The sequence below is a fragment of the Myotis brandtii genome, unplaced genomic scaffold (assembly GCF_000412655.1).
Source record: "Myotis brandtii unplaced genomic scaffold, ASM41265v1 scaffold374, whole genome shotgun sequence".
Classification (NCBI taxonomy): domain Eukaryota; kingdom Metazoa; phylum Chordata; class Mammalia; order Chiroptera; family Vespertilionidae; genus Myotis; species Myotis brandtii.
Window position 1 is genome coordinate 1723726 of NW_005364372.1, and position 27688 is coordinate 1751413.

General features: G+C 47.9%; 2 protein-coding genes across 4 annotated transcripts in view; one reads left to right on the forward strand and one right to left on the reverse strand.

The window, feature by feature from the left end:
• Positions 1-3872: 3872 nt before the first annotated feature.
• CDCA7L (cell division cycle associated 7-like) lies at positions 3873-15799 on the forward strand. 3 transcript variants are annotated; one of them, XM_005872293.2, is made up of 9 exons: positions 3873-4010; positions 8863-9000; positions 10101-10466; positions 12097-12168; positions 12254-12424; positions 13012-13137; positions 14076-14225; positions 15081-15217; positions 15649-15799. In XM_005872293.2, the coding sequence occupies exons 1-9, from the start codon at positions 3948-3950 to the stop codon at positions 15677-15679; spliced, it is 1254 nt and encodes a 417-aa protein (XP_005872355.1). In that variant the 5' UTR covers positions 3873-3947; the 3' UTR covers positions 15680-15799. The 3 variants fall into 3 exon arrangements, with proteins under 3 accessions (XP_005872355.1, XP_005872357.1, XP_014400124.1); XM_005872295.2 differs by having other exon boundaries at positions 8866-9000; XM_014544638.1 differs by lacking the exon at positions 12254-12424.
• Positions 15800-15829: 30 nt separating this feature from the next.
• DNAH11 (dynein, axonemal, heavy chain 11) overlaps positions 15830-27688 on the reverse strand; it is a 217490-nt gene continuing 205631 nt past the window's right edge. The window contains exons 75-81 of the mRNA XM_014544612.1: positions 27235-27354; positions 23606-23851; positions 21467-21649; positions 21276-21391; positions 19263-19375; positions 18614-18754; positions 15830-16930 (exon numbers count right to left, since the gene is read on the reverse strand). Of these exons, the coding sequence (XP_014400098.1) occupies positions 16683-16930; positions 18614-18754; positions 19263-19375; positions 21276-21391; positions 21467-21649; positions 23606-23851; positions 27235-27354 (1167 nt within the window). The 3' untranslated portion in view covers positions 15830-16682. The remainder of the gene's footprint in view (positions 16931-18613; positions 18755-19262; positions 19376-21275; positions 21392-21466; positions 21650-23605; positions 23852-27234; positions 27355-27688) is intronic.

Sequence of the window (27688 nt, forward strand, 5' to 3'; positions counted from 1 at the left end):
GGGATAGAACAAAGCTGGATTCCAGCCAGTTGTGGTTCTGCCAACAGCTTTGTCCCCTGACTTTCTCTTAAATTCTGGGTTTGGAGTCCAGATACCTGGGCCGATGTGTGGTTCTCTTGTCATTAAAACTGAGTTCTGGACACACGAGGTGGTGTATCTGCACCTGCCTTAGGTGAAGGGGTTGGGTTCTCAAACCACATGCCCCCCGTAAGTAGCATGAGAACTGGTGGAGGCCTAGACTTGTCCAGTGAATTTGAAAAGGATTGCGTTTATTTAAGGAAGGAAAATTTTTCTCACGTTTTGAAATTGTCTTTTTTAAATTTGTCTCATGTTGTTGAATTTATTAAGATTGTAGTAAGGTACCCATAAAATTGACCGTTGCAACCACTTTGAAGTAGCATGAAGTGCATTTGCATTGTGCACCCTCCAGAATGTTTTCATGTCATGAAACTGAAACTCCACCCATTCAACAAGCCCTCCCCATTTCACACTCCTCCCAGCCCCCAGCAACCACTGTTCTGCTTCCAGTGGCTATAAGTTTGACCTCACATGAGTGGAACCATCTGATGTTTGTTTTTGTGACTGGCTTATTTCACTTAGTTATGTCCTCAAGATTCACTCATGTAGCATATGACAGCGTGGCTATAAGTTTGACCTCAGATGAGTGGAACCATCCGATGTTTGTTTTTGTGACTGGCTTATTTCACTTAGCGTTATGTCCTCAAGATTCACTCATGTAGCATATGACAGCATTTCCTTCTTTTAAAAAAATTAGTTGATGCTGCTCTGCAATTATTCAGATACTTAAGTACCTCTAAGTATACAGTTTCTATTCTTGGTACTGGAGGGAGACATGGTGAAAGAGACTGAGTCTGCTGTCAGTTACTGTCTAGTAAGGATATGCACACACATAGCTATGATGAATGAGAGAAAGTTACATCCCACAGAGAGGAACAGAAAATGGGCTAGGATCACTGTAACTGTGTTCCACAGACCAGCGCATGGAATGACCCTGGCGCTTGTTAGAAATGCAGATTCTCAGGCCCCACCCCCGCTCCACTCATTCAGACTGCAGATTAAAATGTTTTTTAATTGAGATATAATTTACCTCTAACATTCTATTAGTTTCTGGTGTACAACATAATTTTTCAATAGTTGTTGTATGTCTTTCCTTTTCCTTTTTTATCCTCACCCGAGGATATGTTTATTGGTTTTAGAGAGAGAAGGGGGGAGAGAGAGAGAAAGGGGGGGAGAGAGAGAGAGAGGGAGAGAGGAGAGAGATGTGAGAGTGAAACCCATCAGTTGCTCCCATTTGCACCCAATGGGATGAAACACGCATCCTTTTGGTGGACAGGACGACACTCCAACCAACGGAGCCACCCGCCAGGGCGGATTTCCTTCCTTTTTAAGGCTGAATACTACTCCGATGCGTGTGTATAGGACACTTCGTTTACCCATTCATCTGTCCTGGACAGTCGGGTTGCTTCCATTTTGTGGCTTTTGTGAATAGGGCTGCTATGAACAGGGTAGGGCTATTTTTAATTTAAAGTTTTTCTTTTTACTTATTTTTCTTAACACTTCAGTGTCCAGTACTAATATTACTAGACACTAGTAGAGGTACTATTGGTGATATTTGAAATTTTGGCATTTAAAATTTCCTTGGGGGATGTGTGTTGAAATATTTTAGGGTGATGTCTGTGAAGTACTTTGAACATACGTGGATTAGGTTGGCTCATATTAAATCACTGTTTTCCTAGGTCAAAAACAGACAAATATCAGCAAGTGCCTATGGTTCAAGCTATTTGTTGAAAGAGAGAGAAAGCAAATGTGGTGACAAATGGGGGTTCCATGTGAAGAATACGCAGTGTTTGTACTAGTCTTTCCCCTTTCTCTGTGTTTGAACTTCCTCAAAATCAGGAGTTGGGAACAGATAGGTAGTCGGCATACGAAAATGAACTCTCAGCAGAACTCTCAGTGTTTGTGAGGGTAAGTGTGCTGACCACATTCTCGCTGGGAGTAATTGCCTAAAATAGCATTTACATGCCCTTGGAATTCTAAAACTCTACAGTTGACTGAGAATATAGAGAAGAAGGAAAGCTATTTCATTGTGTGAATTTTCTGAATCAGCATAGGAAAAAGAACAAAAAAATAAAGAACTATATAGATGGGAATTAAGAGGAGCCTAGTAATACCTTACGGAGTCTTTTCCATGGTTGCCATTTAAAGACAGATCCATGGTAAGAGAAAAATAGATAATCGGTTTCTCCGAAACCAATGCTATTTTCTCACTTTTTGTCAAGAGATCAAAAATGGCTTCTCTCTATGTGTGGTCCTGACAGTCTCTGTAAGAAAGGATATATCTCTAGGATTTGAAGACGTCTTAGCCCCATCCCCCTTCCCTTGTTGCCTAAGGTATGAGCCAAAGCACATTTTGCTCAGGGTTACTGGGGTCTACTGGGCAACCAAGGCAGATGGATAAAGTTATGAGATGCTAATTCCTACTCCGCTTTGGAAAATTTCCCTGTGATTATAACAATCTCTGGTTTTATTTTTTTTTTCTGTTTTGAATCCAAAACAGATCCCTAAAGAAGTGGCTGACATCTTTAACGCCCCTAGTGATGATGAAGACTTTGTCGGTTTCGGAGATGACGTTCCCATGGAAACCCTCTCATCCGAGGAGAGCTGCCCAAACAGATCCCTAAAGAAGTGGCTGACATCTTTAACGCCCCTAGTGATGATGAAGACTTTGTCGGTTTCGGAGATGACGTTCCCATGGAAACCCTCTCATCTGAGGAGAGCTGCGATAGTTTTGACTCACTGGAGTCAGGGAAACAGGTACAGATGCTTCCTTTCAAGGCAGGCGTGTTGGGCCGGAAGCCTGGATCTTGGTTCAAGTATCCTTTTCTCTGACCATGGTCTGAGGTTGGTGATGTCAGTTCATTGCCCAGCATTTTATTTCGTAAGCATCAGGCCTTCATGTTTCAAGAAACTGGTGAGAGTACCTCGCTCACTTTTGCTGTTTAAATCCTTTTGTACAGTAATTTTTTTTTAAATAAAGGGGGCCTCACATGATCAGATCCATTTCCTCGGGGGCAATTGCGTCCCTGTCCCCACGGCGTGGTTCTGTCCGCACCTCCCTCTTGGAATTGCTGGGAGAGCATTTTCCTTTCTGTAATCACTTTTGATCTGTGGCACACGTACGTTACAGTTTTCTGAGGGTGAGGTTCCTGGAGGTTTATGTTGTGCCTGAGCAATTGCACGGCCCCCCCAAAAGATCTAGCCTTTTCTCCCAGGGTCATTGTGGCGCTCAAAAGTCCTCCTCCTCCCTCGACCATGTGGTCTCTCGTTAAAGGCTGTAAATTAAACCCACCTTGCTTCAACTGGGCAAGTACTGGAAGGGAAGCAGTTCATTCCTCGGCTGGCCTTGGTGGGCACTGTTCTTTCCTAGGACATGGGTTCCCTCTCTGTGGGCCTCACCTTACTTGTCTCCACAGCCTTGACCCCACCAGCCCCGTTTCCACTCCCCTGTTCTCTTCCTCTCAGTTGCACCTCTTGTTCTTCGTTGTCATCTCTCCTGTGTTTCCTGTCCCCGGATCAAAAATGGCTTCTCTCTATGTGTGGTCCTGACAGTCTCTGTAAGAAAGGATATATCTCTGGGATTTGAAGACGTCTTAGCCCCATCCCCCTTCCCTTGTTGCCTAAGGTATGAGCCAAAGCACATTTTGCTCAGGGTTACTGGGGTCTACTGGGCAACCAAGGCAGATGGATAAAGTTATGAGATGCTAATTCCTACTCCGCTTTGGAAAATTTCCCTGTGATTATAACAATCTCTGGTTTTATTTTTTTTTTCTGTTTTGAATCCCAAACAGATCCCTAAAGAAGTGGCTGACATCTTTAACGCCCCTAGTGATGATGAAGACTTTGTCGGTTTCGGAGATGACGTTCCCATGGAAACCCTCTCATCCGAGGAGAGCTGCGATAGTTTTGACTCACTGGAGTCAGGGAAACAGGTACGGATGTTTCCTTTCAAGGCAGGCGTGTTGGGCCGGAAGCCTGGATCTTGGTTCAAGTATCCTTTTCTCTGACCATGGTCTGAGGTTGGTGATGTCAGTTCATTGCCCAGCATTTTATTTCGTAAGCATCAGGCCTTCATGTTTCAAGAAACTGGTGAGAGTACCTCGCTCACTTTTGCTGTTTAAATCCTTTTGTACAGTAATTTTTTTTTAAATAAAGGGGGCCTCACATGATCAGATCCATTTTCTCGGGGCTGCTGCCTGTGGCACGGCTGGATTCAGAGGCCCCTACGCAGCTGGCAGGGGAGGGCTGCCTGGCACAGCGGCACAGCGATGTCCACAACACAAAACGCAGCCCTGGAGTGTGTGGTTACCGTGGGGCAATTGCGTCCCTGTCCCCGCGGCGTGGTTCTGTCCGCACCTCCCTCTTGGAATTGCTGGGAGAGCATTTTCCTTTCTGTAATCACTTTTGATCTGTGGCACACGTACGTTACAGTTCTCTGAGGGTGAGGTTCCTGGAGGTTTATGTTGTGCCTGAACAATTGTACGCCCCCCCCAAAAGATCTAGCCTTTTCTCCCAGGGTCATTGTGGCGCTCAAAAGTCCTCCTCCTCCCTCGACCATGTGGTCTCTCGTTAAAGGCTGTAAATTAAACCCACCTTGCTTCAACTGGGCAAGTACTGGAAGGGAAGCAGTTCATTCCTCGGCTGGCCTTGGTGGGCACTGTTCTTTCCTAGGACATGGGTTCCCTCTCTGTGGGCCTCACCTTACTTGTCTCCACAGCCTTGACCCCACCAGCCCCGTTTCCACTCCCCTGTTCTCTTCCTCTCAGTTGCACCTCTTGTTCTTCGTTGTCATCTCTCCTGTGTTTCCTGTCCCCGTTCCTGGGTGTTCTCGAGGCTTTGTCTTCAGACTTTTCACTTAGTGGTCTCCGTGGTTGGCCTGGTTTCAGCTGTAACCTCGACATTGGAAGGCTGGGCTTCTCCCTCCAGCCCCAGAAGTACCAGTATTTCTGACTGCCAGCGGACCGATCCTGATGAGTCAGGGAGATCTGGAACGCACCCCTGCCCTCCCCGCATTGTCTGTCTGGCTTCCCCTTTGTTTTCTCTCTTTGGTGTTCTGGACCCTCCTTCTCTCCTATCTCCCTGACTTCCTTCCAGGAGTTAATCTTCTCTCCTCCATTCCTTCCCTCCCCTTCTTTGCAGCTCTTAGCTCAGCTGTAGAACTGACCAAGGCCCATAATCTATCGCCTAGTATTGATTTTTAAAAATAACCAAGGAATCCCGGAGAGCCAGGAGCGGTGCGAGGGCTGTAACCTAGAATGCAGCAAGGCTGAGTGGCATGCATGTTTGCTTCATGCAGACCCACGTTCCAGGCGTTTCCTACACCCTGTGGCGTAAGGAGGATAGGCGCCTAGGCCTTGGTTTAGGACTGTGGCTCAGTTCTTTTTCTCTATCAGAACTGGACACCAAAGATACTGATCTCTCCCAGGCTGACCACTGCCCTGTGAGGCCAGCTCAAAGGCTAGCAACTCCAGAGGACTGGACGGTGGGAACTCACTGCTGTAGGGCCTGGCCTCTTCAGGCTCTAGGCCTGGGTGTCGGAGCCACACCTAGACTCCTTGCCCCAAAACAGCCTGCAGGGGCCGGCTCTGGGCTCTAGGAACCAGATGTTTCCTGCCCTCGGAGATAGCAGGTTTGTGGTGGGTTTCCCCGGGAGCCAGCCGGGCACCTTTCTTCCTTAATCATAAATCCTCGTTTGCTGCTTCCACCCCTCCCCCCCCCAACTCAGATCCATGTTAACCATCTGAGAGGAGCCGCACGAATTCGAACACAGTATGTGTGGCAGTGCTGAGTTTGGTCTCTGAAACACAATTTGAATTTCACTTTAAAGAAACTTCCCGTGTGTGCATGCGTGTGTGTGTGTGTGTCTCTGTGTGTGTATGTGTGTGTGTGTCTGTGTGTGTGTGTGTGTGTGTGTGTGTGTGTGTGTTTTCCAAGCAGCTGCACCACAGCTATCAACAAAGGAACAAAGTAATTAAGCTCTGAGCACACGCACTCCAGTTACTCACAGTAATTCATAGGAGACATTTTTTTTAGCTTAAAATGTGCTGGAAATAGGCACTTTTCTCTATCCCCTGTAAGTTTTTCCACTTGTCTATTATATCTGTTTTTCTCCCAAGATTATCTGAGCTCAAAGACGTGTATCATTACACTCAGGCAAAGGCATGGGGGCAGATACACATTCTCCCACCACACGTGGTGTGAGGAGGGGTCAGCTGCTCCGCTGGGGGAGGAAGGAAGAGGCGTCAGAGGCACCTGGGGCCCGGTCCCCAGCCCTGGTGCCAGCATGGAGGAGGCTCTTTGTGGGTCTCCTTTCCGAACTGCATGCTTGCTTTTCCCTTCTCACGTCCAAGCAGGCCACTTAGAAAGCCCAGTTTTCTTCCTTTCATTAGTTCAAAAGGAAGAAAAAGTCTTTATTTGAAGATGACCTTTTTTAAGAGTCAGTTATGTAACAGCTTTCCTTCTGCTCGCTTGCTGCCTGGGCACTGCTGGGGGTCGTGGAGGGTGGCAGCATCCGTCCATCCATCCGTCAGTCCCTGTGGCAGGGGGTGAGGGAACCACTGCAGTCGCTCAGCGGCGGGCAGGTGGGGAGGCAGGGTCTCCGGCCCCTTCTCTCCTGCGGAGACGCTGTGGTCTGGGAAAGGCAGGCGTGCTCACTGCCTCGGAGGGTGGCTGTTAGAGAGGAAGGCCCGCCTGGGCGGGAGCCAGGTTTCCCCTCACAGCTTCTCCCCATGGCTTTCTGGTTCTGTGGGAAAGCAGGCATCCTGATGGCCAGCCTGGCAGGAGATGCCAGCCATGCTGATCCGTCAGACAAGCTGATGGAGGCTGCGGACAGGGAGTTTTTGAAATCGTTCAATTCGTGGGTTTAAATTTCTGTAAGCTGCAGAAAGTGTGTGTGTGTGTGTTGTGGTAAAACATGCATAACCAAATTTACCATTGCAACCATTTTTACTTTTAATTTTTATTTTAATTGATTTCAGAGAGGAAAGGGGAGGGAGAGAGAATCATTGACCGCTGCCTCCTGCACGCCCTCTATTGGAGCTCCAGCCTGCCACCTGGGCATGTGCCCTGACTGGGGATGGAACTGTGACAACCACTGAGCCACACTGGTTGGGCGTTACCGTTCTGAAGTGCAGGCACGCTTCTGGTTTCTTGCCAGCGAGACACTAGGTGACCTTAGATGCGTTCCGTGTTGGGCAGCGGACACCATTATCTGTTTCCAGAATGCACTCATTGTCTCAGACGGAACCGCTGCACCCATTAAACAGCTCCCACGGCCCTGTGCCCCGGGAACCCATTCTTCTCTCTCTCTCTCTCTCTCTCTCTCTCTCTCTCTCTCTCTCTCTCTCTCTCTGATACACATTCTCCCACCACACGTGGTGTGAGGAGGGGGTCAGCTGCTCCGCTGGGGAGGAAGGAAGAGGCGTCAGAGGCACCTGGGGCCCCGGTCCCCAGCCCTGGTGCCAGCATGGAGGAGGCTCTTTGTGGGTCTCCTTTCCGAACTGTATGCTTGCTTTTCCCTTCTCACTTCCAAGCAGGCCACTTAGAAAGCCCAGTTTTCTTCCTTTCATTAGTTCAAAAGGAAGAAAAAGTCTTTATTCGAAGATGACCTTTTTTAAGAGTCAGTTATGTAACAGCTTTCCTTCTGCTCGCTTGCTGCCCGGGCACTGCTGGGGGTCGTGGAGGGTGGCAGCGTCCGTCTGTTCGTCCGTCCGTCCGTCCCTGTGACAGGGGGTGAGGGAACCACTGCAGTCGCTCAGCGGCGGGCAGGTGGGGAGGCAGGGTCTCCGGCCCCTTCTCTCCTGCGGAGACGCTGTGGTCTGGGAAAGGCAGGCGTGCTCACTGCCTCGGAGGGTGGCTGTTAGAGAGGAAGGCCCGCCTGGGCGGGAGCCAGGTTTCCCCTCACAGCTTCTCCCCATGGCTTTCTGGTTCTGTGGGAAAGCAGGCATCCTGATGGCCAGCCTGGCAGGAGATGCCAGCCATGCTGATCCGTCAGACAAGCTGATGGAGGCTGCGGACAGGGAGTTTTTGAAATCGTTCAATTCGTGGGTTTAAATTTCTGTAAGCTGCAGAAAGTGTGTGTGTGTGTGTTGTGGTAAAACATGCATAGCCAAATTTACCATTGCAACCATTTTTACTTTTAATTTTTATTTTAATTGATTTCAGAGAGGAAAGGGGAGGGAGAGAGAATCATTGACCGCTGCCTCCTGCACGCCCTCTATTGGAGCTCCAGCCTGCCACCTGGGCATGTGCCCTGACTGGGGATGGAACTGTGACAACCACTGAGCCACACTGGTTGGGCGTTACCGTTCTGAAGTGCAGGCACGCTTCTGGTTTCTTGCCAGCGAGACACTAGGTGACCTTAGATGCGTTCCGTGTTGGGCAGCGGACACCATTATCTGTTTCCAGAATACGCTCATCGTCTCAGACGGAACCGCTGCACCCATTAAACAGTTCCCACGGCCCTGTGCCCCGGGAACCCATTCTTTTCTCTCTCTCTCTCTCTCTCTCTCTCTCTGAACTGTGACAACCACTGAGCCACACTGGTTGGGCGTTACCGTTCTGAAGTGCAGGCACGCTTCTGGTTTCTTGCCAGCGAGACACTAGGTGACCTTAGATGCGTTCCGTGTTGGGCAGCGGACACCATTATCTGTTTCCAGAATGCACTCATTGTCTCAGACGGAACCGCTGCACCCATTAAACAGCTCCCACGGCCCTGTGCCCCGGGAACCCATTCTTCTCTCTCTCTCTCTCTCTCTCTCTCTCACGTGTGTGCTTTTAATTTAGCAGGATGTGCGCTTCCGTTCCCAGTACTTCACAGAAGAGCTGAGGAGAATTTTTATAGAGGACACCGACTCGGAGACAGAGGACTTTGAGGGGTTTACACAGAGCGACCTGGGTGTAAACAGTAGCCCAGAAGGAAAGGTAATAATGAGCCACACGAGGGCGTGTGGCCATAATAGCTCCCGTCCTGTTTCTGAATTCTGTTTTTACTTGGAAGAAGTCACTTCACAAAGGGAAAGATTTTACTTGTTCTTACCTGTTTATCTCTAAAGCCAATTAACACAATGTAAACGCTGCCATTCCAGGGTGAATCCCTGGTCCCCCAGTCCATTGTTCTGGAGTTTGGGGGTTGTGTCTCAAGTGTCCCTTAAGGTCCTTATCAGAGACTTGCTTGGGGGGTCTGTTTGGGAGTAATGAGGTCTTTAAAGTCATTACTTCTTGTGTGTGAAGTAATGCTCTTGGGTTTGTAGTTAATTTGGCAGAAGTCATGGAGTCTTCCCTATGCATTTTGACTTGGAATTTTTTTGATGTGCTTTGTGGTGATGTGTGGGTTTTTGTTGTTGTTGTTGTTTTTTGGCAGAGAGAGGGAGGGTGAGTTTAGAGAAACATCGATGGGAGAGCAACATCGATCGGCTGCCTCCTGTACCCTTGCTACTAGGAATGGAGCCTGCAGCCCAGGCATGTGCCCTGACCGGGAATTTAATCGTGACCTCCTGGTTCATAGGTCGGGCTCACAGGCCGGGCTAGCACTCCCATTTCTATCTGGAGATGAGTCTTAGGTCCCGCACACCATTTTCTTGGACTGTTCTCTGTGTTACTGGCATCCAGACCTGCCAGCTTGGCCGTTCCCTGTGCGGGAGCCCAATGGGCAGTGCTTTGCGCCCAGCCCCATGGTCTGAAAGGAACGCAGCCGGCCAGTGGCTGAGAATTTGTGTTCCTACCCAGTTCCCAGGCGGTGCAGGTGCTCCTGGGACCACCCTGAGCGGAAGCGCTGGTCCAGGCTGTAGACCACGGAGAGAGTCCTCCTTCGAAACTCAGCTCCGTGGGGGCAGGGTGCAGCTAGTGCCTGCCCTTGGGCTTGATCCACCACAAACTGCTTGACTGAAAAGCTCAGGGGAACTACTAAGAAGAAGGGGGAGCTTTCAGCTATTTAATTCTTTCCTAATATAAGGTCTGGTGGTTTTAAATGTGTCCTTTTGAAAGTCTGTTACAACATCTTTGTTTTTTCCTCATTTTGTTAGCTCGAGGGGTCCGGTTTGAGCGACGATGGTAGTGAGGCATCAGTGAGTGAGGAGGAGGGAGATGACGAAGAAGAAAAGGCTACGCCCAGAAGAAGCAGGCCTAGGAGCAGCATTGGTCTCCGCGTAGCCTTGCAGTTCCCCAAGAAACTGGCCAGAACAGCCGACGAGAAGAATTCTGCTGAGCCGTTGTTTTCTAGCTCTTGCTCACAGGACAGTACAAAAGCCATTCTCCGGAGAAAGAAAAGCAGCAGAGAAGGGAAGGAAAGGGAAGATTCGGCCTCAGAGCCCGAGGATGACTCCAGGGACGAGGAGAGCTCGGACGCGCTGCTGAAAAGGACCATGAACATCAAGGAGAACAAGGCCATGGTAAGGCCCCACCTGGGGGCGGGCACCTGGGGGCGGGCACGGGGCTCCGGCCAGGCTCACAGGCTGCACCCTGCCAGCTCTGCGTTGGCTTCTCTTAGGAAATGTGCTCGGGGACTCTGCATCCTTTCTCTTTTCCTGAACCCCAAGCAGCTCTTCCCTGGGAGCTCTGGGTTGGGAACAGGAAGAGACTCCACTGTTTTTAGCCCCCCTACCCTGTGCCTCGAGCTCATGCCGCTTCCAGTGTGTAGAGTGAGGTTTTGAGCCGAGAGGAGCTGAACCACTGGCCCATTCCCGGCAGAAGGAAGCTGTAAACGAGGTGTTGGAAGCCCACTTAGGAGTGGCCGTGGGCAGGCCAGGCAGGCGTCTTGCAGCCCAGAAACCTGTCTCCTGGGATCGCCTGCTATGGTTTCAGGACATTATCTGAAGGAATGAAACAGGTCTAGGTATTAAAACAAATGGAACTTTATTTTAAAATGTCTTCCCTCGATTAAGGGAACAAAGCGAAATCTGTGTATAGTTTTTCTGCACGTGGTCGGTCAGTGACGGTTGTTAGTGTCATAATTTTGTATATACAGAATTTTAAAAATCCTACCACGCATACTCACTTTTAGCATTTTGGTGTATGTCTTTAATATTTTCTTTTAAAGAAGGGTCATGTGTAATGATACTGTATATACAATCTTATATGGCAAATAAGTTACCCAAGAAAATAGAAAGCTTGCTTTTGGATGAAATTTACCCAGGGACACATGTCTTATTATCAGCTAAGGGGAATTTTTAATACTGAGTCTGTCTGCCTCTTTAAAATAAGAACTAGGTTCTGCCCGACCTTTTAGTGATTCCCATCCATGTGTGTGAACCTAAAACTAAAAAGAATCCTAGTGAAATGGCACGATTGGCATATTAACGGCTGTTACTTGTTCTTAGGTGTTTATTTGGAAATATTTTCGGAATTTTTACTGATGAGAACTTTGGTTTCTTAGAGCTCTAAATAACTGTCAGAATGATCTAGTTCAGCCATCGCCAACCTCTAGTTGAGCCTTTTTGTTTTGAATGTGAGGAAACTTGGTTCAGGTGTGCAAACTGGTGTCCCAGGCCTCACTGCTAACGAGGGCCCCGGTCATGATGCTCCAGGCGTTGGCCATTCCAGGGCCGTGTTCATCTCGCCCTGCCCTGGTACAGGAGGAGTAGGCGGAGGTTTTATTACTGCGAGTGATGATCCTGGCATCTCACCTGTCCCCACGAACATCTTTACATGTGAGGTTAAAGCAGTGGTTCTCAACCTTCTGGCCCTTTAAATACAGTTCCTCATGTTGTGACCCAACCGTAAAATTATTTTCGTTGCTACTTCATAACTGTAGTGTTGCTACTGTTATGAATCGTAATGTAAATATCTAATATGCAGGATGGTCTTAGGCGACCCCTGTGAAAGGGTCGTTCGACCGCCAAAGGGGTCGCGACCCACAGGTTGAGAACCGCTGAGTTAAAGGGATAACAACTGTTAAGATCTTATGTAAACTACGTTAGTCAGGTTTCTCACGGCTGCAGAACTGAAGACTCGTGATAAGGTGCTGGGTGAACGAGACTTGGGAATCCTTATGTGCCACCCTTTCTTTGTTCCGAACTCCAGCTGGCTCAGTTATTGGCGGAATTGGATACGGTGCCTGATTTCTTCCCAGTGCGAACCCCGAGCTCGGCTTCCGTAAGTGGTGCTCCTTTTCATGATTTATTCCGATTGCCAGGCGACTTGTATTCCAGAAGGCACACGCCTATGCTCTTGCTTTCAGAAGAAGAAAACCGTGAGGCGGGCCTTCTCGGAGGGGCAGGTCCCCAGGCGCAGGAACCCCACCCAGAGTGCCCGGCCGCCTGAGAAGTTCGCCCTGGAGAAGTTCACCGTCTCCGCCGCCCAGTTTGCAGAAGAGTTTTACCGCTTCAGGAGAAGGAAGACAATTAGTGGGGTATTTTTTGACCTTAGTAGACAAGTTACTTTGTCTAAGCCAGTGGTCCGCTGACACAGGTGTTAATCATAGTCGCTGCAGGCGATCTGCAGCAGCTGAGAATTGGCAGTTTATGAATTCCCAGGTGGTTCTCCTGCTAACGGCGGCGCCAGGGAGAGCCCTGGAAGCCCCAAGGAGGAGCTCGTGGTTCGGAGCCCCAGCTGGATCTCCGGTGGAGGCAGCGCCAGCCTGGCCGAGGCTCTGGCCCGCTTTGGGGTTTTGCTTGGGGGAAAGGAAAGAGAGTCCTCCTAGCGACCTAGCCTCTGTTTTAGGACTGAGGCATTTCAGGTGCCTTCAGGCAGGAGGGAGGAACTCTGGACTCATCCCATTGGTGGGTTTGGCTGTTCGTTGTGGTTAACAACGTCCCTGTCCTCAGAGTTGCCGTGGAAGGAGCTTGACACACCTCAGTGAATGAAGATTTCAGAACAGAAGAGGGACACACAGTGAACATTAATTAATGGTGTTAGAACTCTGAGAGTGTGAAATTTAAAAAAAATGTAACCCCTCGGCATATCTAACGCCAGCTTCCGCTCCGTCTCCTCCCACAGGGGAGGTGCCAGGGCTATCGGCGGCGGCATCGCGTATCTTCCTTTCGGCCCGTGGAGGACATCACTGAAGAGGACTTAGAAAATGTTGCCATAACTGTCCGAGATAAAATCTATGATAAAGTTCTGGTAAGTTCGATAGGACGACAGGGCACATGACTGGGATTCTCACTGGGACTCCAAGGCACTAGGATTTGAAATCCTGCATTGTTTGTGCACTGTGTCTGGGCGTACACCCCAGACCCTCTCCGCAGGGCACCGCGTGGGCTCTGAATTGGAGGGTCAGCTGTAACCGGGGAAGGGGAGGTGGCTCGGAGCAGGAATTCTCATCAGAGGAGAAGTTTGTGTGGAGGGAGGCAGGGGTATCGTTTAGAAAAACATTTATAGTTGTTCTATTTTGAATATATACCTTTTTATGTTTTAAACACTGAAAAATATAATGTGCTTTTTGGTTAATATAACCATAGAAACTAAAGTTTGAGAGACTCTTTGGTAGGAGGTGGGTTAAAAGTTCCTCTCAGTGGTAAGCTCTGTGGTTATAGTTGTTCTATTTTGAATATATCCCTTTTTATGTTTTAAACATTGAAAAATATAATGTGCTTTTTGGTTAATGTGACCATAGAAACAAGTTTGACAGACTCTTTGGTGGGCGGTGGGTTAAAAGTTCCTCTCAGTGGTAAGCTCTGTGGTGTCTGCACACCTTGTAGATTGGGATTAGGACACGGTCGCAGGCAGTATTAACCTGTGAGGCTTTCCCAGTCACCAGGAGCCAGGTCGGAGCTGAGGGATGCTGTCGGGGCGCATGGCACTCATCGTCACCTGTCCCCCTTCGTGGGCCCTGCCCCTCCTGCTTCTCTGATCATTTCTTCCAGGCTCCCTGCTCCGTCTCATCTGCCCAAATATGCTTCTCTGGCCCCAGAACTAAAAGTGCTTACAGGCTACCGAGGGTGCCATGGTCTACTTGCCTCTAGGAGAGGGGCAAGTGCGGCTTTGTGCACAGCAGCGTGGGGCCCTGTGGACATCACCCTGTGAATCCGTGCTCAGCCCTCACCGCCTTCTCCCCTCAGGGTAACACGTGCCATCAGTGTCGGCAGAAGACCATCGACACCAAGACGGTGTGTCGGAACCGGAGCTGCGGCGGCGTGCGGGGGCAGTTTTGTGGGCCGTGCCTGCGGAATCGCTACGGGGAGGACGTGAGGTCGGCGCTGCTGGACCCGGTAGGAGCAGCGTGCGCATTTGACATGAGTGGTATTGGGGACGGGGAGCCTGCCGGTGGGGCTCCCTGGGCCCTTTGTCGGGGACCAGTAGCTGCAGAGCCCTGAACCCTCTCCGTTCTCTCTGCATCTTAAGATGCGGGGAGAAATGAAGAATAGGGTTTCCTTCTGGAAAGGGAGCAGCAGGCTGACCAGTGGATAGGATAGGAGACAAGGCTGCACTGGGCTTTCCAGGGTCAGCCGAGCTTTCTTACCGTGGTCGGGTTCAGCGAGGCACTGCTTTCTGTGTGCCTGGCCCTGCTCAAGGTTTCACATCAGTTAATGCAGCTGACTTTATTTTGGTTGTTAACTCATTTACCCTTACGAAGTAGGTCTATAACCTCCCTATGCCTTGCTTCCTTCTGTAAAATGAGTAGCATGGTTGGTACGTCTGACCTGGAATCGGGGGGTTCTGTGCTCTTACCCTCTTGTACGGCAGTCATAGGGGTAGATACACCGTCATACCGTCCCTAATTTGCAGATGATTATAAACTTCCACCCAAGTGATGTGATTTAACAACAGGCACACAGATGGGAAGTGGAAACATGAGCATTCACACCCAGGTCTCACTGGCCTTTTTCACCAGAGTCTACGGTTATGCTAGCTGGCCCGTCTAAAACCAACATCTTTCAGTGTTTGTCCATATGTGATGTTGGGTGATCAAACTTTCTGGGCCTTTTTGAGAGGAAGGAGACAGGTTAGATCCTCCTCCTCCCCCCTGTGACAAGTATGAAAGGGTAGCAGTTGACTAAAGCCTGGAGGAGAGGCCGCTGAGCCAGGCCTGACACCGCGGGCCGCCTGCTGTCATCTCCTCCTAGGGGTGGATGTGCCCTCCCTGCCGGGGGATCTGCAACTGCAGTTACTGTCGGAGGCGCGATGGCCGCTGTGCCACAGGGATCCTCATTCATCTGGCCAAGTTTTACGGTTATAACAACGTCAAGGAGTATCTGGAGAGGTGAGTCTCACAAGTCCAAACGGGTGGCAGACACTCGAGGCAGGTCGTGGTTGCCTCGTTGCAGGCTGATTCTTACAATCCACCTGGGATGTAGCTCTGTGCATTGGAGACTTGGGCCTGATGTTTTCCCTGTTAGGAAATTTCCTTCTTTGCTAGGATTTTCAACGTGGGGCTGCCTATGTAACACAGAATGGAGTGTATGAGGCAGCCTCGACCCTACTGGGCAGAAAGGAGAGGTTTGGGGGATGTAGGACGAGGAGATGGAATTGTGGTTCCCAATAAACTTGAAAAGCACAGTTTCAGAATGAGACGAACCCTAGCTGAGGCCTGCCTCCAGGGTCTGCCACCAATGAAGCAGGAGTCAGGCCTGCTCAGGGCTTTGTGCTCCTCCCACTCCTAATCACATTAACCTGCCCCTTCCTTTTTCTCAGCTTACAAAAGCAGCTGGTAGAAGATAATTAGGAGGAAGAACCACCAGCCAACTCACCTTTGTGTATTCCAGCAAGACATGCCCTATGTACCATTTGTGCCTATGATGTCTTACAGTTGTGTTTTTATAAAGAAGTTCTTTGTAGATCTAAATACTACTTTTTGTTAAGATTGTTTATATGCTTACAAAGATATCTCAGGAAGACAGCTAAGCACCTTGAGGAAATCTTATATACACAGGTGATTAGAAAGCACAGTTACAGCGCAGGTAAGTTCCAGAGAAAACATTGTATAAGTAGCTCTTGCCTTAGACACTGTTTACAGATGCTGCCTTGACCTTTTACCTCCCAATTAGTAACTCTAGGCCAAGTTGTTACAGCACCTTTAGTTTACCTTATCCTGACCAATCGTTCAAACTACCTGGTGTATCCTGCTCTAGGTGATTGGAAATTTCTATTGCAGAATGTTCCCCTAAATTACAAAGTGCAATTAACCGCAGATGAGAGTACTAGAGTTTTCTGTTTTATTAAAACTTGAATGAACAAAAAGTGGACTGTCACGTTACCGACACTGGAGGCCTCGTAGCGTCCGCCTCTTCTTTCAGGATTGCCTGCTGCCAGTTGCTTCTATATTTTAAAAGAATGTAAGAGCTAATTTTTAATTCAAAAAAGATTTTGTTTACTTATCTTACAAGAACTAAAATCCCTCTTACTGACCAGGAGTCTTCCAACCCCTTTGTTTTCGAGGTGGTATTGTCACTGGGAGCTTCATGAAAATGGGAGAGACACTGTTCTGGGGAAAGCTAAAAATTCATGAACACGTTCCGACTAGGTTTCCAGTAATTCTTCCTACGTTAGCCTCTTCCTTTTCCCCACTTTTTAAGGATGGTGTTTAAGAAAAGTTAATGCACAGTTACTTAAAAGTTACAGAAGCTGGAATGTTTTATGCCTCTCAGTAGAATAAATGTGCAGGAGAACAGCGCAATGACAATGAAAAATCCTCACTGTTCGCCGGGCCTGGAGGAGTGAGGTCCCGTCTACGCCTCCAGCAGCAGAGCCACGCCTGCCAGGACCCACTTGGCCGTCTTCTCTTTGCTCCTCAACCTGAAGGTCCAGATGTAGTGGGGGCCCCTCGTTTTGGTTTTGTACACAGGGCACTCATAGGTGTGTTTGGTTTCCTGTCTGTCCATGGGTATGGCTTTTGCAAAGATGACTGGCATCGCCGATGTCAGCTCCTTGAGGCGGGCTTCCGCAATGGTTCCGGACTGGGTGTCCCATCTGGCTCCTACAGCAAAGAGAACGCAGGGGGGGACGTGTTGGGCCGCGTCTTGTAATTGTTACAGGCAATAAACGTTCCGGTTTTGTCACGTTACTGCTTGTTGGTGACTTTCTGAGTGAGCTGGGCCAGGACTGAGGTACGAGAGGGAGGGTAAGATCCCTGCCAGCCACGCACACACGGTAAGCAGACCATTCATTGCTCCTGAGCTTAACATCTACACTCTTAGGAAAAGTAAATTTTATAAAAACAGATCCTATCACAATCCAGACACACTAAAGCAGTGGTTCTCAACCTTCTGGCCCTTTAAATACAGTTCCTCATGTTATGACCCAACCATAAAATTATTTTCGTTGCTACTTCATAACTGTAATGTTGCTACTGTTATGAATCGTAATGTAAATATCTGATATGCAGGATGGTCTTAGGTGACCCCTGTGAAAGGGTTGTTCGACCGCCAAAGGGGTCGCGACCCACAGGTTGAGAACCGCTGCAGTGAAGCAAACTAGTCTGCCCTCCCTGTAAAAGTAACGTGCATTTGAATGCTACAGAGTAAAAGAAGCCTCCATCCAATTCACCACATTCTCTCCCCACGGCCCCTTATCTTACACCTCGTTCAGGTACCTCATTCCCATCACCTGCCCTCAAACACGTGTACATGTGGCACTTGTAAAAGGGCATTTTGGCCAAGACTAGGACAGGCATTTCTGAAAACGTTCTTCAGGTACAAATGCATAGCTAAATAAAATTAGAAAACATTGCATACTCCTCCCCTTAGAGCAGTGGTTCTCAACCTGTGGGTCGCGACCCCTTTGGGGGTCGAACGGCCCTTTCACAGGGGTCGCCTAAGACCATCGGAAAACACACATATAATTACATATTGGGTTTTTTTAAATATATTTTATTGATTTCTACAGAGAGGAAGGGAGAGAGATAGAGAGTTAGAAACATCGACCAGCCGCCTCCTGCACACCCCCTACTGGGGATGTGCCCGCAACCAAGGTACATGCCCTTGACCGGAATTGAACCTGGGACCCTTCAGTCCGCAGGCTGACGCTCTATCCACTGAGCCAAACCGGTTTCGGCAATTACATATTGTTTTTGTGATTAATCACTATGCTTTAATTATGTTCAATTTGTAACAATGAAAATACATCCTGCATATCAGTTATTTAAGTTACGATTCATAACAGTAGCAAAATTACAGTTATGAAGTAGCAACGAAAATAATTTTATGGTTGGGGGTCACCACAACATGAGGAACTGTATTAAAGGGTCGAGGCATTAGGAAGGTTGAGAACCACTGCCTTAGAGGTTTACAGTGTGCATCAGCTCTTTTAGAGGCTCGGAGAAGTCTTGCAGTAAAAAAGTGGTGGAAGAAAGATTTTGAATTGATTATATTGAAAAGCAAAATAACTTCAATTCATTGTAGGTTGTAAATGATCCTGTGGTGTTAACATTAGATACATGAGCAAATCTAAGTGAAAGCCATCACCCCAGATGCCTTAAAATATGGCTCACGTTGGATACACATCTTGGCATTTAATTTTTTAAAAAGCAAGAAATGAGGTAAATACCCACTAACGCGAGCAAATACTGAGAAAGAGTAAACGAAGGGCAAACACTGACTTGAGTGAGAAACAAAGGTCACTCCTCCCTTGCACAGCCTTCCCCGCGCTCCGCGGGGCCTACCTTCCATGAAGAGCCCGTGCAGATAGGCGCCTTCCCTTGGGGGGTGGCCGTAGTCTTCCTTGTTTTTTTTGGTCACATCAACCGTCAGGCACATTTTATCCAGCGGCCACGCGTTTTTTCGAGCCGTGGTCTGCATGATTGCTGTGGGAGGGGAAGGCACAGAATGAACTAATGTTGTCAAGTTGGCCGTAAGGTTCCCAGGAGCCACCAGCAAGCTGAGCATCTACTGAGGCTGCCCTGGCCCCGCCAGTGTCGCTGGGTTCTGTGTATTTGCGTGTGGCCACATTAGAGCCAGGGCTGGTACACGAAGGCCTGCAGGACAACCTCGCGGCTTTTGGAAATGAGCTTTTACTGGAACAGCCGCGCCCATTGGGTCAGTACTGCCCGGTGGCTTGGGCACTGTCGTGGCAGAGACTGTGTGGCCCTGGGCAGAAAACTGTTGCTGGAAGGAACCACATCCCACCTCACTTGGCTGCTCCTGGGCCTCCTTCCCTTTGCTGCTGTTCCCCTGCCCGGAGTGCCATTTCCTCTGTCGCTCCTGCACCTTTTCTGTAATGGCTACCGCGTGAGGCACGGTGAGCAGGGCGGGGAAGGCTACTCACGGCGGGATTTCTGCTGGGGGTGCGGTTCTGTGAGCAGCAGACCTTACCAGTTAAGAAGGACTGAGGGTTGAAGAGGCCAGAAAGCCACACCACAGCTGGGAGGGCGAGATCTTGTGTCCAAGTGTCCAGTTCTCGGCATCGCAAGAGGAGGTCATTAAACCTGGTTCATAGAAGGTAGGAAGAAATCGGCTTGCTTTCTATTTTTAGTAAGACAGACATGTCTCAGTGAGATTGTCAGTCAGCTGTGGGGAGGAGTGGGTGGTGGTAGCCAGGCACCCCACTGAGAACCAGTGAAATCCTTACCTGATGATTTGCAGACTGCTGTCCCTTTAAAGGGGTTAGATTTTTTCCAGCAGAGATTGCGTATCTTACAACTGTTACTATTAGGGACAAGAAACACCGGGGAATATGGAAAATTTGTCTCCATTATCCAGCAGTTAGTTAGCTCCTCTCTGTGCTATGTGGTGACTGTACACAGGTGATCTGTAAGTTCTGGGCTGACAGGTGCCGACATGGAGCAGGGAGGTACATGCAGGGTGCGTAGGAAGACACGGGAGAGACCCCTCACATGTGTCGGGGTGGGGAGGGGAAGGCTGCGATGATTGTTACTAGACGCGTGTTGCTGGGAAAGGCAGAGAGAGGAGTGGAGCATTTGACAACAGCCTTCCCACACGCGATAATTACCTGAAAGCAGGAAAGGTTATTGTGAAGTTGTTTTATCCATCACATGCCTGGGGTTTGAGAAACTGCTGTTTTCACTCAGGTCCTTGCCTCTCAGCAGCAGTTATGCAAGGGAGGAAGTACCTGCAATTTACCTCTGAGGAAACGTGAACGTCTTTGATAAAATTAGGAGACACGTGAAACCTTGAGTTGGAGGTTTAGGGAATGTTAGAGATGGTGGGGAAACAGCACAGAGAAGACAGCCCAGCGGAAAAGCCAGCAATGCAGTTCTCCAGGGTGAGGGCCACTCCGGCTGGCCCTGGATTTTTCTGGGACCTGGTTTGGCTCAGAGTTGCAAGGGAGGCAGGGCCGAATGGGGATCATCCCCACGAACGCCCTGCAGGAAAGGTCTGCCTGAGACCTGGGTCACCAGAAGGAAAACTCCCGCTAGCTGAGAACACGGCCCAGTGCCCTGCCCCATGTTAAAAACCCCTGATGTAGGGAAAACATATGAGGCTGTATAACACAGGAAAAGGGCAGGGGATGGGGAAAGCAGGGATGGAAAAAGACTTTAACAGGTTGCTGCAGAGGATAAATACTACAGCCAAACAATCTGCAGTAAGTTTTGTTTTGTTTTTTAAAGGGAGTGATTCCTTGTATAAACAAGGTCAAGGATTAGAAGTGATTGGGTAAGGAAAAGGAAATTAAATCGGAAGAGCCCAGAAGTAGAAAAAACTGGTAAAAATAGAAGCAAAAACGATGTAGCATAAGGTAGAACAATTTCAAAAAGCAATAAATGGAAATAGAAATATTGAAAATAAGATGAAATTTGAAACAACAAATATTTACTAATACCGTCCTAGGAGATTTGAGTTCCAGCTCAGGCAGCTACCAACCACAGACCATTTGTAGCTCCTACTGGGTGGTTCTGGCCTGGAGCAAGCAAAGTCTGAAGCTGGAACTACCTGTGGGTTGTTCAGTCATATAAGCCAATAGACTGTTTTATTTAAAAACTGAAATTGCGGGTCTATAATGACATGAGAGAAATTTCAAGTTGCCTCTCATGGCCATAACAACAATTCCCCGAGTGAGGGAATTCTATTATCTGCATTTTTCAGATGATAAAATGAGAAATCAGGTCAGATATTTTGTCCAGGCTCAAACAGCTAACAAGGAAGAGGTCGAATTTGAATCTTGCTCTGATCTTGACTTTTAATCCATTTTTGCTTTTGAAGTAGGCAACACGTTAGGGAAACGCAATTGAAACTGGTGGTAGTTTGCACACTTACTGAGTTTAGTCACAAAGCACAACCTATAGCTCTTTTGGGCTGACCACTTCAGAACAATGAACTAGCATGGAGGCAGACGAAGGCAGTGGGAGCCTGGACGGGGCAGCTTACCACTGGGCCAGGCCGTAGGTAGATGGGTAAGCCAGTTTGCTCCACGTGTCTGGCACCATGTCGTAACTCAGCGCGGACTGCTGGGCTTCCACAGCAGGTGTCGGCGTCAGCTCCCCCTTGCGTGAAGAAGAAAGCCGCCTCGTGACTACCTTCCGATGCAGGGAAGCCAGCTCTCACCCACTTCAGCTTACCTTCAAGCCGAGGTCTAAATGCTGAAGTGACACGTGGATTTCCCGCAGGAGGAGGTTCATCCTCTCACATTCTTGGAAGCAAACAAGAACGTAGGGGCTTCTATTTGAGGTTTTTTGCATGATCTCTGCCATGTTGAACTCTTCTGGGAGTTTCTCCAAGATGTCATCCAAGATGTTCTTCACCTTAAATCACGAACACACGAAGATTTAGCTCCTATTTCATTTTTGGTCACAGTGACTATATAGCTTTGTTGGCTGTTAAGTCCCAGAATATATCATACAACTCTCCCAAAACGCGAATGCATTTAAAAAATGCCTCCCACTCCCAGGAGGTGGGCATTCCCAGGAGTGGCACTGCCAGCTGCCTCACTTCCCTTCTGCATCAGAGTAGCCTCCCCCGTTAGTTCCCACCGGGAGGAGCTACTATTTGCAGTTCATATAGGATTAGCATTTAGGGAATGAAGAACTGTCATCAACTACACTTCATGGGTACGTAAAAATGCAATCGGGAAGTATAACCCCAATGTTTAGGCATATTACATTTTGTAATACGTTAACTTAAATAGTCATTTGAAAAGTCACACAAACCAAAGATGTCGTTTAAGCTTGAGCTAATTCTGATGACTCTGATATTGCCCTCTAACATATCTTAAAATTTGGGGAGCAATTTGGTCAACATTTTCAACAAGGAGGTCTATCTTCTCTAACTGTTGCCCTGAAGAAATGAAAGATTTAACACTGGAGACACGGATGTGTGTGTCGTTCTCCGAGGTGCCTATTTATTCTATCTAAGCCACTTAACCGAGCTGTGGAAAACCAACAAATACCTACAATGGACAGAAGACCTGAGTATTGCCTGTCTTCAGCCTCAGACACTTTCCCTCTTTCCTTGATTTCTCAGATTACTGCCTATGGTGCTGACACCAGGCTTGCAGTTTGCTTTAGCACCCTGGCAGGTAACTTGTCAGGTTCTGAAATCTTAAACTCATTTATAATAGTGGTAGAGTCTGAAACACAGGGTAGTCTGGAAGTTTGGTAAAATAATGGCCTTTGGAATCAGCTCGAATTTGGTTTCCTTCACTGGCCCTTCTTAGCCGTGGGCTTTGGGATGTTGTGTAAGCTTATCTCTGAAATAAGGATCCGGATACTATCCTGAGCACTTTCTTTAGTGCCCCGAGTAAGCACTCAATAGATGGTTGTTGCTACAATCTTTTTGCCTCTCTGGGGTGTTGAGGCATCTTTACCTCATTTGCTTTGCATTTTCTGGTTGAATGATCGGCTTCCTTGTTGGAAAGACTAAAATCCAAAAACTAGATGAAAACCTCGTCTACCTCCCTGCTTCTATTCACAACTATACCTTTCCCCAAATGGATGAATTTTTATCTTGTTCATTTTCTTTAAAAAAAAAATCTAACATTCATATGGAAGTTGTTAGTATATAGAACACAATACCCTGCAACACATCCTATAGTTTCTAAATTACAAATAAGTTTCTCAACAAATGGCCTTATGGCAATAAGTAATTGAAAAACTTTAAGAAATAACACTGACAGTTCCTGGGGCCTTGCTATAATACGATCTGATGGCTAGTGTGCTAACATTGTGTCCTTTGCTCCAGCAATTCCACTTCTGAGTATGAGTATTATGAGTGGATATTTTGGGGAACTACCTTTGTTTATGGACAAAAGACTATACAAGGGTGTTCATGGCTGTGATATACATAATAGAGAAAAACTAAAAACAACCCAAACATCCATCCTACACAGGTTAAAGAACTGTGCATTGGTCAGTGCACACATGGATGAAACGCACAAATGTAATGTGCAATGGAAGGAGCCACACATTGAGTACATGGCTGTATGGCTGTGTGTGTGTGTCTGAAGTTCAAACGCAGGCAAAGCAAACCTATGGTGATAGAGATATGGAGAGCAAGGTTACCCCTGGGCTGGAGGGGAGGGTATATTGACCAGTAAGGAGCATGAGTAGCCTTCTGGAGTATTGGAAATATTCTGTATTTTGGTCTGGGTGGTTACACAGGTATATACCAAGGTAAAAAGCCCACGGAGTTGTACACTTGGGTCAGTGCACTGCACTGTGTATACATTAGGCCTCAATAGCGAAGACAAGAAAGACCCTCACCTTGTCTTCTGTGGACGGCTCCAGCTCCTGGCTGACGAGTGCTTTCCTGGGCTGCGTCTCCAGCAAAGTTCTGAAGAGAGTGTTGGACGTCACTGTCAGGAACTCTATTTCCGCGTTTGGGTGCAGGCCGTACAGAGTGGGGCTTTCTGGAGGAAGTGTCTCCTCGACGTACTGGTGGTAGCCGGAGTAATCTGATAGGTTAGGGGGCGCTGCAAAGCCTGGTGCCAGCAGAAGCTCATCTTCAATCTTCCACCACAAAGGAGAAATCGGTTATTCCACACAAAAGGGGCATCAATCAGCCCTGGGTGGTACAGCTCAGTGGATAGAGCATCTTCCCACCCACCGAAGGGTTGCAGGTTCGATCCCCAGCCCTGGTCGGGGCTCATATGGGAGGCCACCAACCGATGTGTCTCTCTCATGGATGTTTCTTCCCTGCTCCCTTTCTCACTCTCTCTCAAAAAATAAAATTAGATAGCTGGGCATCCATCTTTGCTTCCTAAACACTGAGAAACTGCTACGCAGCCCCAGTACACCACTGGATAGCAGGCTCCCTAAAATGTTTTGCAGCTCTTTCATAATTGATCATTCTGCTCTGTGGATGGCACCAAGCTGACCTCGGGAGGAGTCCAAGGAACACACTTGAGGCTGATCCCTAAGAAGACTCAGTCTGAAGTTTGCCTGGGGCAGCAGGATACACACACAGCCAGGGAACAGCTGAGCCGCCTTGTTTACTGGCCACCTTGACACATGCTTCCCGTCTTTGGTTCTCCCAAACAGCCCCATTTTGCGTAACTTGCCCAGGCAGATGTTTGATGTTAATATTAATTCTGACTTCATTTCAGCAGGACTCTCTAGCTATGCTTTCCCAGGACACACACTTTTCATAGCCCCGCTTCAAATGACATGTTGCACATGAACTTTATGAACAGGGACTTGAGTTCTCCTTCTGCTTTCAGGACCCTGCAAAGGCTTCGTACTCAAGGAGCTCCGTGAATCCTGCTTCAGCCCGGGCCTGCCCCCTGCCCACTCCAGGGCGTTTATGAAAAGCTGCTTCCTGCTGATGGGCCTGGGTCACAAAACTCTCTGCACGTGGCATCTGTCTGCACGTGGGGGAGGGCCGTTTGAAAAGACTGTTATGCCTGAAAGAATCAAGAGTTCTAAACAGACATTGCTCTCGAGAAGATACACATGTGGCCAAGCAGAAGAGAAGATGCTTAATACCATAATATTTAGGGAAATGCAAGTCAACACCACAACTCCATACACTTCACACGCACCAGGAAAAGGTAAAGGATATGGGCAGTAAACGTGTTGGCAAGAATGTGGAGAGAATAGGATCCTCATACATGGCTGGTGGCTACAAAATGGTGCGGCCACTTTTGGAAATCGAACCAGCGACCCTTCGGTGCACAGGGTGATGCCCAAACAACCGAACCACACCAGCCAAGGCTAATTTCACCAAAATAGTTTTTAAAATATGACAGCTTTCAGGTAACTAAATACCTTATTTTGCAAAAGTAGTTTAATGTATTACTTGTTTTGCGTTGCCAAGTACACGCTGTACATGAGAGAATATTAATAATTGCCTAACTTTGAGACACTCTAAGGCTCACTGCCATCAGGGAACCCTCCCTGAGTGCAGATGCATTTATCCAACAAGGAACTCACCCATCCTAACAGGACAATGTCACAGAGTATTCTGAGCAGCATAACTTGAAACCCCGTGTCATTGGTTGCTTTCTGGGCATAGTCCAATGCAACCAAAGATACCCATTTCCAAATAAGTTAACCAATGTGAGAAGTGGCAAGAAGACCCCGGCAGGTGCTGAAGTGTCAAATCAAGTTCCCAATACTATAAACAGCATGAGCAGGAAACGTCTGCATGAGAACAGAATAACTGGGTCCTACAGCCTCTGCCACGGAGTCGCCCTGGCTTGACCTTCCTTTGGTGAGTTGAACAGGTAGGTAGTACTGTCCAGAGAGGATGTGAGATTGCAGATGAAGCCTTCCCATCCTGAAAACCTCGCCAGATCTGCACCGAAATTTTTTAAAGGGCTAGCACACTCCTGGAATGCTCCCCCCCCCCCCCCCGCCAAGGCTCTATTGTCTGTATTTATTTTACAATAATTTGAATGGGAGTTCAGACTTGTGAAGGTTAATGGACGGTCTCGCTTGGCAACAGTAATTCGCTCCTTACCCTCAGGCCAGAGCCAGAGAGAGAACATCAGTATGAGCTTCTCACTCTGCCCCCGACCTCTACCATCATGCCAAGAAATCAGCCTCTGTAAAGGTCACGCTCTACCCCAGTTTATCTTTCCTGTCTCCATGGTAACCTGCTCCAGACCTCTTCTGAGGAGTGACTTGGGTTGTGTTAGATTGAAAGTGTCTCTCTGACCTGTGAAATTCTGCTCACTTGGAACTCAGGAAAGACCAAGAGACTCACCAGCAAGAGAAACTAACTTAAGGGAATGGTCACATGGCAGGAAATTATCCCCCCCCCCCCCACCGCATTGTTCCCAAATTGTTTAACATGATGAAAAGTACTAAAAAAGAACCTGTGCCCAATTTTCTAAATTAGACTGCAACACACCATGTTTTCTAATACACAATTATATCATTTCTCAAAGGGGACTCAAGGAAGGTGATCGAAACTACAGAATGTTTTTATGAGACGCAGTCCTCAGAGAAATGATAAACAGGAGGTTGCTCAAACTATTTTTTAAAAAAATGGCACTGCTCTAAACACAGTTGGTGTTTTGTCCGAGATAACATGACAAAGGGCTTCCAGGGTTTCCAAGAAATAACCATTCGATGGCCATGAACTTGGAAACCATTTGAGAGAGAGAGCATGGGAGAAATGTGGCCACCGCTCACGGCTACTTCAGTGCGCGAAACAAGGACTGAGTCCTTTGGCCAGAAAGCACAGCCCTGGTCATGAACCACATGGGTGTTTGGTCTACACAGACCCAGGGTTAGAAAGATGAGAAATGGGCAGCGGGTGCCTCCTCTCTAAATGCCAGTACAGGCGTGCTCTTCCCGTGCCTCACAGAAGGAAGAGCTGGGTTCCCCACCACATTTCTCCTGAGCACGTATTCAGTCAGGGTTAGTGGTTAACATTGAGAAGACTCCATGGCTTCTGTGACAGGGAAAAACGGTAAATTCCACTAATTTCAGAGTCCTCCAATTGAAATCAATGCACCCGTCTTCAGGCTAGAGCGCTTGCCCATGTTCCCTGAGTGACCTGGGGCCAACTACTGGGTCTCAGTCTTTTTGTCTATAAAATGGGCTAACTGTCAGTTCTGCACACCTTACCCGGCTATTCCAAAGGCCAGTGAGTCAGTGTGTGAGACACTGCTTCCCCTGGGCACAGAAACCACCTGTCATAACACAGATTCTGATCCTCTATGTCTGGGATGCGGCCCAAGACCCTGCATTTCGAACACATTTCCAGCTCCCATGAAGGTGAGCCAGAATGCATTCACAAAAAGCCAGGAATCCTCAATAACATCTAAGAATTATTTACACAATGACATTTTCAGAGTCACGTTGTAGCCTCCACATATATACCTCTGTGCAATAATAATTCTTACCAGAAGTTTCTCCTCAGTGAATTTTTAAAAATGTCTTACCAGAGATGGATTCATGAATTCCTCTAAATACACCCGACACAGCCTGCGATCCCAGTCATCTGTGATGTGGCCCCCATACATGATCTCACCAAAAAGATAGCGGAGGTCTTCCCATGGGACCTGGGGGGAAAGATCACGCAAATGTTCACTTCCAGGCCCAGGGCATCCGCATGTGTACACTTGGTACGTGACATGGGGGTGTCCTCCCAAGAAACACATTTTGAATAAGTGGTACCCAAAGTAAATGGCCTTTATATGGTATGTGATGATCAATATTCATCATTTTTTAAATCGATGAAATTAAAAAGTCCACATACAGACCTTGAGCATATTTTGACCCTTCTAATAAATATTTTCTGTTGATCTTAGCATGTTTTGTTTTAAATGTCACATGTAAAATTGCTTATTGTAATAGTTCTGGGTAGAAAATGAAATAGACCACTTAACACTTTTA

Bases quoted from the DNA above. Each gene is read 5' to 3' on its own strand.
- CDCA7L (XM_005872293.2), top strand. From the start codon at position 3,948: ATGGAAACCCTCTCATCCGAGGAGAGCTGCGATAGTTTTGACTCACTG. The intron at 9,001-10,100 runs GTAATAATGAGC...TCATTTTGTTAG, and splicing joins ACAGTAGCCCAGAAGGAAAG to CTCGAGGGGTCCGGTTTGAG. The intron at 12,425-13,011 runs GTATTTTTTGAC...CTCCTCCCACAG, and splicing joins GAAGGAAGACAATTAGTGGG to GGGAGGTGCCAGGGCTATCG.